Genomic DNA, 11,482 nt, shown 5'->3' with positions numbered 1-11,482 from the left:
TCACTCCACAGACCAGGTAGGAAAATATCAGGGAAACTGAGGCTTGGTATTAGCCTACTCCAGACTTTATTCATAGGGATCGATTCGCCTATAATCTAATTTTTTTTTTAAGTAGCGTTGTTTGGCTTCATTATTAAGTTTGTCAGTATACAGTATAGCCAACTTTTTTTTGTCACGGCCCATAACTTTTTCTCTTTCTTTCTCGGTGCCGGTGGAGACCGGTCGGCTACGCTATTACTTTATTCCGAACGCTTCTGCGTTGCCTCTAAAATGGCCGCCGTTACCCACAATGCATCATTCCATAACGTCTACGCCCGAGCTCTATGACTCGTTTTCACAAGTCTTCTGGAAAATTCCCCCACACGACGCCACACTGACGTTGTTAAATAACGAGCTCTTATTGGATGAAAAAACGTAAACGTCATGCGCTAATCAGCGTGGCTGCGGCGGACGGTTTTTTTTTTTTATATATATAATTTTTTTTTTACTTTATTGCAAGTTTTAATTTACTGGGGGGGAACTGTTGAACTTCTCTCTATCACCACGAAAAAAACATCAAAGTAAAAAAAATACTTCCTTAGAACACCTTAAACAAAAATATTAAAGGTAATATTTCCAATTTTTGGACAGCATATAACACATACATTTCAGAACCAACAAAAGCATTTGTTCGCGGAATAAGTTGGATAAATGGAGTCGTAGGAACAAAATAAGAATAAGGTTCTTATCTGTTGTGTGTGCCCGCGCTAAACATAATTTGTATAAATCTTGTTTTTAAAGGATAGTCTCTTCACTCATTCAGTAACAATGGCATTGCATGCAACAAATGACCACATTCCCAATTCAATTTGCAATGAATAACAAGCCCTTTATACAACAATATTTTATTGGTTAAACACAGACAAAATTCCTTTCAAAACAAAAAAACAGCATGATCCTGGAAAGACAAAAAAATATCATTAAATATACAAAACTTACCCAGCCGCTGACTTGTTAATTGCAGAAAGGGGCTGTTTGATGGATGCTGAACATATACTGTTATCAGGTAGAAAACAATGCCGGATGTGACATAATAAACATGTGCGATGGGAAACAGTGGGCACTTACTCTGCCATACAGAATGAAATCAGAATCATTCTTCAGTCCAGAAACAAACTGTACATTTAACACAAGATCTCCTGAAGGAGGAGTATAAAATCCCTGCTGTGTACAGATGATATAGTCCATGTTTGGCTGTGGCGGGTCGGTGTCAGGACTCGGGGGGTGTCGGCTGACTCGGGGCACCACTGCGCGTGCGAAGCTGTGACTGAGCGATGTCTGCTAGCGCTGACTGGATCTTCTCCAGCAACATGTCTCCTCTGTAAACCACTTCTTCCAGGCGCGCCGCAGCCTCCTGGTTCTCCTCTTCCAGCTGCCTCAAACTGGCAGCCTGTCAAACCAGAGGGAGACGACCGATTAAATGACATGTAGAGAAAAGGTATCAAATCGGGTCAAATCAACCAAATTACAGAAACTTCCCCGGCTCAATTTTTTCTGAAGACAGACAAACATGAATAGTGATGAAAGCCAAAATATTAAATGTCATGGATGAACACTACCGTTCAAAAGTTTGGGGTCAGTGAGATTTTTTTATGTTTTTAAAAGAAGTCTCTTCTGCTCATCAAGGCTGCATTTATTTGATAAAAAAAAAAACTGTAATATTGTGAAATATGACAATTTAAAATGACTGTTTTCTATTTTAAACTGTAATTTATTTAAGCTGAATTTTCAGCATCATTACTCCAGTCTTCAGTGTCACATGATCCTTCAGAAATCACTCTAATATGAGGATTTGATGCTCAAGAAACATTTATGATTATTATCAATGTTGAAAACTGTGTACATCTTTGATGAATAGAAAGTTCAAAAGAACAGCATTTATTTAAAATAGAATATTTTCTAACATTATACATTTCTTTACCGTAACTTTTGATCAGTTTAACTCATCCTTGATGAATAAAAGTATTGATTTATTTAATTTCTTTCCCCCAAAAATAAAATTATAATTCTTACTGACCTCAAACTTTTGAAGGGTAGCGTTTAATGTTACAAAAGCTTTAGATTTCAGATAAATGCTGTTCTTTTCAACTTTCTGTTCATCATAGCATCATGAAATAAAAATGTAAAAAACTGTTTTCGACATTAAAGGGATACTTCACCTCTGGGAAGATGAATGTGTATTTAAAATAGGTCATTTAAGTAGAAGAAATGTGAAGAAATTTTTGAATTTGGAGCTTTCTAAACTGAGAAAAGCCAGAAAATGTATTTTTGGCTTATGTGGATGAAAGACAACAACTCCCAGAATGCACTTGTTCGCTGCCTTAGGAGGCCACGCCTACCGGTAAGAGTGCGCAGTTGTAAACAACAAAGCTAGTCTCCGTGATGAGTTTGCGAGGGATTTAGAGATCGTCCAAAATGTCCGGGATTCGGCTTTTGCGTTCTACAGTCGCCATTCATCATGTTTACTGTGGCGAGCAGGACGAGGCTGACGGCCGCGGGAGAACGGCGCGAGGCCGGTGGCGTCATTACTGAGACGCGCCGGGTCTCGCATCTCTCACGGAGGAGCGGGAATTTTTCTTAGCATTGGTAAAACGATCATCATATGATCACTTGTTTAGCGTTCATGTAAACACTACATTCAAATTCACCAATCGGAATGAATTCAGTTAGATTGAAAGGTGTGTATGTAAACAATGAATGGCGACCGCAGAAAGCAAAAGCTGAATCCCGGACATTTTGAACGATCTCGCCCGCCGGACAAGTCCGGGAAAAGGAGGATGGTTACTTACTCAGCTTTCTCCTACTATTCAGCTTTCTCCACAGAACAAGAGCCTGCTAGCTTAGCTTCCAAAGAAAGACGAGACACCCCTCGCTGCAGCCTGTAGCACGATGACGTAATTGGATCATGATCCAATACGTACTGGACGCGCATGCGCGGTGGTGCGTTTTGGTCTGTAGTCTACAAATAATAATAATAAAATAAAAATGAATTTAAGTTAAATATAAATGATCACTTGAGTGTCAACTGCGTGATCTGACTGATGTGATCAGTTTGTATATTAAACTTAAATTCAGGTTTTTTTATTTTATTTTTTATGTAGGCATGGCATGATGTATGTATAAAACTCCGTTGCTATAGAAACAAAGACGCTAAAATGCAATCATGCAATGAGCCTCTACTAACGTTACCTATTGTGAAATTGATATTTTTATATTTGCTATTAGTATTATTATCCATACTGTAAAATCCTTATGTTTTTATTCAACTATGTGTGGGCCTAATGAAAAATACGGGACAAATCCTGTCCATTATTGATTTGATACGGGACACATCATCTTACTTGTACGGGACGATTTCGTATTTTAAGGGACCTTACAGAGCACTGTGGAAAAATTAGTATAGCCATTAAAGAAGGAACTCTTACCAGGCAAAATATCATTAAGCACTTTTTTTTCTGACAAGATTTAGTTTCTTGATGCTATTATGTTTTGCGTTTGCGAATGTGTAGCCTACTGGTATTTTAAGTTGTTTACAGACCGTATTGTAGGCCTACCTCTTAAAATTAAAGAGACAATTACTTGACTCATTTTTGCTTTCACTCAACAGAAAATATGACCTGAATAAAATAAAATGGCTTTATTTTAAAATGTTCTTTATACACGCATTAAATTTAAAATGTTGTAAAATTAACTATTTTGCATGTATGTAGAGAGAAACTAGGAAAGCATCACATTTATCTAAATAATTACTTATTCATCAATAATTTGGCTACTTATTACTATTTATCAGTAGGCTACTAAACAGGTTAGAACATCATCTCACTTAAGACCAGCGCATGCGAATTATGTTCATGAACGTGACAAATGAACAAAAGACTCTTAGTAATTATTACGTTCCCTGTAAATTATTTTTGACTGCATTATAATGATTTCTTAATTCAGAATATGATCAAGATTGCGTAGGTGGATGTGTTCGGGGAATTTGCCAGTTAAAAGTAGGCTATAACATTTAAAGCCCCTTAAATGAACGAAATGACTCAAAAAAGATTCATTCATTTTGATGAACGAGATCGAACAAGAGAGTCAGCAAAATGATCCGAACCTCCCCATTCAGTACGTATTGGATCATGATCCAACTACGTCATCGTGCTTCAGGCTACAGCGAGGACTTCTTGAGAAAGACGGCTGATACTGTGTACATTCTGTGAGTGAGATCCCACCCTGTATGGGCGGGTTGAACACATGCGGAACAGCCCCTACTACTGGCTGTAGTCTTTAGCCTCTGGCCAGAAAATCCTCCGATGACGCAAAATGACGATTTTTGCGTCATCGGAGGATTTTTTCCAGACAAAAAATACATAAATCTCTTGTCTCAGGGGGATATGAGGGTGGAAAGCATGGTAATTCGAAAATACTACAGGTTTTCTACTAATACAAAGCTTAATGCTAAATCCTGAAGTAACCCTTTAATAATAATGAATATTTCTTGAGCATCAAATCATCATATTATAATGACTTCTGAAGGATCATGTGACACTGAAGACTGGAGTAATGATGCTGAACATTCAGCTTTGATCACAGGAATAAATTACAGTTTAAAATAGAAAACAGTCATTTAAAATTGTCATAATATTTCACAATATTACTGTTTTTTTTATTGTTTTTTTTTTCAAATAAATGCAGTCTTGGTGAGCAGAAGAGACTTCTTTACTTACTGACCCCAAACTTTTGAACGGCAATGTACATTTACTGAGTATTCCAATATTTTGTACAGGAGAGTCAAAATGACCATTTACGACTGAGATTTGGGGCCAAATTATTATTACAGGGGGTAATAATGACTTAAAATCATGGCAACAAGATGGTAACATCATTATCTTATTTTTTCACAGAAATTTGTAGGTGTGTTAGTAAAACCTGTTGACTTTAGCCATCTTTGATGCATTATATGCCAACAGTGACCGTTCAATAGATGGGGAAAAGCACTTCTTATGTGTGTTTTTTTGCCCCAAGTTTTCATGCCTGTCACTCCAGAAGTATTTAAGATATCTTAATATCATTTTACATTTACATTTAATTTTAGATTCTAGTTCTTAAACTTTTCTTTTGGTATCTTACTTTTAAAGGCACTATATGACTCTTGTTTATGGAGATCTCTGTGAGTAAATTGGTCAATTGTACACATCTTCAGTGGTCAAAAAAGGTTGCATACAGCTGATACTTTATTTTAAAGAGGAATATCTGAACAACAAATAATGTTGAAACTAGAAATGCATCTCGTTTTTTTTCTATCAACACAATTGCATAGAATATGCATGTCTGAGTCAATATGTCAATACTCTGCCAAAATATTAAATGTATTACTTTCTTCTTCGTTTATGCATTTCTTTCACCAGAAAGGACCTCTAGTTGAATTGACACGGAATGACCGAATTAGACTATATTCAACTCTATTGGTCTTGAACTCAACAACAAATAAAGTTACCAGCCAGAAGCACAAAGCAGCATTTAGATAAATGACGGTAAAGTGCAACAACAGTTGATATACGGGTCAATGACGTGACGCCTACATTTTCTGTCCGATTGCATTTTTTCAGGCAAAAATGGGTTTAAATGCCTAAAAAGATACTGTATATTTGTAGTACCTCTCTCATGTATGTACTCACTTTAACTTTTCAAAAACCTTTATTTATTTGTTACTTTTTTTGTTATTTAAAGTGTCAAAACATCATGTGGTGCGACCGTCCGGCCATAACTTCTGTTTTGAAAACATCTTTGAAATTACTCTGAATTTATTCAAATTTATATTCTGCACTATTTGGCATGATTTCCAAAATGTTTTGTAATCCTTTAAAAAAATTCAAAGCATTTGCATTTATATTTCCATCATAATATACAAACAAACTTTGTCCGATGATGTCCATTTTATGAAATATCATGTGGTGCGACCATCAAGGAACTACCATTTTGGGACTTGTATGTTGAAAACTATTCAAACACAGGAAGTTACATCATAAACCAATTTACCAAGGACCCATGGAAGCAGCAAGCAGGTTTGTAATTCTCTCAAATTGGGAAAAAAAATAAACCTTTGTAATGGTTGGTATGTAGTTGCCAAATTTGAATGTCATGTGGTATGACCTCAAAAAATAATGTATATTAAAGTTATTTCTACAAATATATATTTTTATTATAAATTTCATAGTGACCTTTTTTGGCAAGCTAGCTTGTTTTGTTTAGGTGGCCAATTCTGTGCCTGTAAATTATGACTGAATTTGAAAATATCATGTGGTGCGACCACTGCAGACTATTTTCAATGATAGATATATTTCCTAGATTGGCAGTTTTATGCTTTTATATTCAATTGACAGTTTATATAAAAAACGTACTTTACTTTAGTATCATTTGGAATAGATTTTTATGCAATTTGGGATTTTTTTATATATTTCAGACAGTTTATGTTTACTCTTTGTACAATATGAGAAAAATGCAACAACAAAAAAAATTAGAGCATGTATTTCAGTTTTGTAATACTGCATTTATTTGTAGTGTATTTATTATTGCCTATTTATTTATTTATTTAAAACTATTTTAATCTATTTTACCAGATGCCACTGCCAAGCGAAAAAATTCTGACCCTGCAGCAAGAGCAGAGTACCTTGATAGGAGAAGAGTGAAATATTATTACAGTTTAAAATATCTATGTGAATATATAGTAAACTGTAATTTATTCCTGTGATCAGAGCTGAATTTTCAGCATCATTACTCCAGTCTTCAGTGTCACATGATCCTTCAGAAATCACTCTAATATGATGATTTGATGATCAAGAAACATTTATGATTATTATCAATGTTCATATTTTTGTGGAAACTGTGATACATTTTATATGTCAGGATTATTTAAAGAATAGAAAGTTCAAAAGAACAGCATCTATTTGAAATAGAATCTTTCGTAACATTAGAGCCTGCGCCTGAATGTGACACTGAATGTGTCCTTGACTTAATAAAAGTATTAATTACTTTTAAAAAAACTATTGACCCCAAATGTTAACTGTATACAATACTTTTATTAAATAATTTATATCTATAACATTATTATTTGTTAGAAAGATATTCTAAGTCAAGTTAAATTAAATGGTGCACTTGTGTTTGCGATGTGATTTTTATAAAAAAAAGTTTATTAAATGTTTATGTTCAGGAAAATTCTGTGAAATTTGTATAAAATCTGGTTTAAATTTTTTTTTTTATATAAAATGTATTGTTCATTGATCTCTTTCAATAGATTTTTAACTATATAAGGTCTTCGTGTCATTTGGAGCGACCACTTATGTGGTGCGACCAATAAAAGCAATCACTGTATTAAATTTAAAACAAAATATCTTATTTCTGTGGCTGAAATATGAATCACTGATTCAGTATGCTTTAGTAAATTATATTTTTAAAACATTTCTATCAGTTTTATGTGATTTACAAGAAAAATACTGTTAACTAGATTTAAGGCAACTCAGAAATTATAGAACCAAAATTAAGATCATTATTTACAAAAACTCAAAAGAAATGCAAATACTTGGTTTCTAAACACTTTAATTCCCAAGAACTTGTAAAAAAATGTTTAAGCATGTTAAGGAAATTAATTAATTTTAAGATAAATCATGGTCGCACCACATGACATTTTTTAAGGCTACGGACAATTCATCTAGATGAAAAAACACAAAAATCACTTAAATTAAATTTTTTAAATGAATTTAGGTGTACACAACATCCTTAATGTTTGAACAATTGCAACAGTTTTTTTTTTTTTTTTTTGTATTTTAAAATTGGCCTGTTGAAAATCCTTATACGTCATAGACCCATACAACAGTTGAGTTCTGGATGTAAATCACCTGTTCGTTTTTCATTAAAAAACAACAACAATTTGTTCAACCTTAGTTTTAAGACAGCATGAACGTAAGAATATATGCTTGAAATGACATAAGCTGAACTCAATGATACTTTGATTACATCAATTGCAAACCACAGTTCATTGCCTTAAATACATTTAATAATAATTTACGGATGTCAAAGTTTTATAATATTTTGATTAATCTTTGGTCAATTTGGTTTATATATCATATTCACAGATAAATGGCGCCATCTTGTGGGCATTTTGAGAAGTGCGAGCAATCCGTTAAGTCCTGTCCTAGGTGAGACTTAAATTTACATGAATTAAATAAAAAAGTCATGAATGAGAGCATGTTGGAAATAAAAGCACTGAATTTAATAGTCAATCTGTTGTCTATGCAAATATTGCACCTTTATTATAATGTTAGTCGTCTCATGAAGTTGCGTTCATGCCAGGTTGATGATCAGATGCTCCAGTCTTGCCTTCGTCCGCTGCTTTAACACGATCCACTCGTTTAAAACTCCTTAAATTATATTTACATCCACTATATAACCTTTATTTTGCTAATAAATATCTAAATAATCACAGCTCTGTGGGAATTACTATAAGTTAAGTTACTATAAGTTAAGTAGTGTAATTACTACACAAGATAAGTTCTGTGTAAACTCACAGATAAAAACAGCGCTCTGTCAGCAGGTATTTCACAATCCAAAACATTATTAATAATTCTGATAACATGGCAGATGAAATGGACTTGTAATTGCGCTGATGTATTTGCTTTTTTGTTTATTTTTCTGACAATGTTTGCGAATTCCAGTGAATATTCTAGAGCTTTCCCTTCTCCTCACTCTTTATTCTATCAAACAACACATGAACCTTTTAAAACTGTAGTTTAAAATGAATGCATATATTTATGGGGAGTGTATGTCATTTATTTATGTTCTCCATTAGACTTTGTAAATGTATTTTGCCTGTTGTTTAGTGCTGTTATTAAAAGTAAAAAGATGCAACTGGAATTATTAAGATACACTAAATTAATTAGTAATGTTTTTTTTTTAATCCAGGCGATTTAGAATGTTTTATGCTTACTATACTTTGTTATCATTATTTGTACATGCTATATTCATTACCGGTTTGTTTATGTGATCAAAGATTTTATTAAAAAAAAGGCATTTTAGTGATGTGCACTGTATTTTTTGCAGTCTTTCAGACTCTATTTATTTATTGACGTAGTAGTGTGTTTTGTTTTGTATGTAAGGAGGAAATTAAATTGCATAAATTACAGTATTTAAAAAGTATTAAAACCATTTGTTCTTTTGAATGCTCTTGTTCTAATTGTCAAAAACAGAAATTAAACAAATATATATTCGTTCAATATCGGTTATCGTGAACATAAACATGCAGATAATTGGTATTGGTTATAAAAAATAATCTATATCGGCCACTCTCTAATTATTTTCCTGACTGATCAAATTGGAGCATCAAACAGATGCTTTCTTTTGTTCATGACCCCAGTTATTGCAAGCTATTGCGATATGCATATCACGATATATATGTTTGCGATATTTCGATATATTGTGCAGCCCTAATAAGGATTATCTGTAGCACAATCTTATTGTCAAAAATAATTTATTTTAGTTGTTTTAGTGCCAAGCCTTTTTTTTTTAAAGGGGACCTATTATGCCCTTTTACAAAGTCTTGATTTTAATGCTGGGCACTAACAGAACAGGTGAAAACAGGTAGAGGTGAAAAAAAAACTTTATTCTCCTCATATTCTCCATTGTTGCGGCTCCTCTCTTCCCAGTCTGTCAGTAACGCTCTGTTTAGTTCCTGTCTCTATGAAGCCCCTCCTTCTGAAAAGCACACTGTGCTCTGATTGGTCGGCTGGAGCAGTGTGTTGTGATTGGACGAGCGCTTCGAGTGTGTTTGGGAAATGTCCCGCCTCTTACCATAACCGCCAGTTTAACACACTACTAACTAACTCAACCAGGCCCCGCCCCTTTATTCTGGTAATGAATTATTTAAATGAGGAATATTGTGACGTGTTCGTTCCCGGAAGAAACTCAAGACTACAATGAAGGCATTTCAGGGAGTTTTGTAACTTTGCAGAGGTTTTTCATGCTCAAACAGCAACATTACACACTAATGAAAGATGAATATGGCAAGAAGCAGAACAGACACCTTTAAAGCGCAATAGGCTCGTTTAAGGGGATAATTCTGCAGATAAATGTACCTGCAGTGCAGCAGTCGATTCTTCACTAGGCAGAGAGTCGATCAGCACGTCAACATCTTTTGCTGTTCTTGCTATCAGTGCGGCAAACAGCTGAGCGTATTCTAGAACAACACAAGACAGACATGTCAGTTAAACAACAAGCGAGATTTCCTCACACCCCTTCAGCCCTGATTCAGCTGCAGATGTGTGCACCTTCTGTGGGGTTGGAGGGCTGGTCTTTGTTGATGGCGGTCTGGATGTTGCTGAACGAGGCCGGAGGTGCGCACTGCTGCAGGACTCCGATCGCATTACAGAACTGATCAGCCAGCTGAAACACACACACATCACAGCAACAAATCAAACACACAGCGCAAGCATACAACACACGTGTGCATTTTGTTTACTGGGTATTTGTCTTTGCTCAATAAACATTGCTTACTGCTAATATTGTGAATAATGTGTGATTGTTTTTGATAACACTTTAAAATAATGCCCTATTAGTTAATGCATTAACTAAACTAACATTAACAATGAACAATATTTTTTTTTACAGTGCAAACACAACTTTTGATTGTATTATTGTGTTTTGGTAAATGTTGGAATTACCATTGAATAACCCAAAGCAAAATTAACAAGCACTTTAGAAATATTTGTCATTGATAGTTAATGTTAAATAAAGTTAACAAATGGAACCTTATTGTAAGGTGTTACCATGTTTTTTAAATATATATATATTTTTAAAATATGTAAAAACAAGAGTAACGTTACATGACAAAAGACTTCAAAGAACACTCTAAGAAAACAAACAATGTTTTGAAATGTCACAAACTAATAATAATAATAAATAACGAAATAATTGTGTATTCAAAACAGACTGTATAGCAGGAAAATGTATGAATTACTTTCATATATTTTATATGCCGGTATGCATTTATTTAACTCAATGTAAATTTAAGAATGACACTTTAATCCCACTTGAGCTAGTATCACATTTACCATTAAAACATACTTTAAAATAACACCCACTAATTTAATTAAAGTTTTAGCTTCTTTCTGTACAAATTAATGAGCAAACTTTAATTGTTTATTCATTCTCAACTGAATGCTATGCTAAAACCTCCATACGCTGCACTATATTAATATGACCTCTTCCACATAATATGACTTTATGAACTAGACTACTGAATAAATATAATTTGACGATAGTTGCCGTCTCCTGCAACTTATAAATAATGAAATAAACGTTTAAACGAGTCTTACGGAGTTAACAGCATCCTGAAGCTGCGTTAGCCTGTCCGCCATGTTGGCGCGTTCTCGTTACTTTTCCGTTTCCGCCGATGCGGAGTTCA

At 34.1% G+C, this 11,482-nt stretch overlaps 1 protein-coding gene across 2 annotated transcripts; it reads right to left on the bottom strand.

The window, feature by feature from the left end:
- Positions 1-486: 486 nt before the first annotated feature.
- On the bottom strand, positions 487-11,477 carry med21 (mediator complex subunit 21). Of its 2 annotated transcripts, XR_014029976.1 has the most exons (5): positions 11,394-11,477; positions 10,347-10,461; positions 10,155-10,255; positions 1,108-1,429; positions 871-937 (listed from the first exon to the last, which is right to left on the bottom strand). XR_014029976.1 is itself a non-coding variant. In XM_081362817.1 (4 exons), the coding sequence occupies exons 1-4, from the start codon at positions 11,433-11,435 to the stop codon at positions 1,250-1,252; spliced, it is 438 nt and encodes a 145-aa protein (XP_081218943.1). In that variant the 5' UTR covers positions 11,436-11,474; the 3' UTR covers positions 487-1,249. The 2 variants fall into 2 exon arrangements, 1 of the variants encoding a protein (XP_081218943.1); XM_081362817.1 differs by having other exon boundaries at positions 487-1,429; positions 11,394-11,474.
- Between the last annotated feature and the right edge of the window lie 5 nt (positions 11,478-11,482).

The sequence above is a fragment of the Scardinius erythrophthalmus genome, assembly GCF_964197995.2.
Source record: "Scardinius erythrophthalmus genome assembly, chromosome: 4".
In the NCBI taxonomy this organism is placed as follows: Eukaryota; Metazoa; Chordata; class Actinopteri; order Cypriniformes; family Leuciscidae; genus Scardinius; species Scardinius erythrophthalmus.
The sequence above is the reverse complement of the archived record's forward strand: the minus strand, read 5'-3'. Positions and strand labels throughout refer to the sequence as shown.

Bases quoted from the DNA above. Each gene is read 5' to 3' on its own strand.
- med21 (XM_081362817.1), bottom strand. From the start codon at position 11,435: ATGGCGGACAGGCTAACGCAGCTTCAGGATGCTGTTAACTCC. The intron at 10,462-11,393 runs GTAAGACTCGTT...TGTGTGTTTCAG, and splicing joins TTCAGGATGCTGTTAACTCC to CTGGCTGATCAGTTCTGTAA. The intron at 1,430-10,154 runs GTACATTTATCT...CTGGTTTGACAG, and splicing joins AATCGACTGCTGCACTGCAG to GCTGCCAGTTTGAGGCAGCT.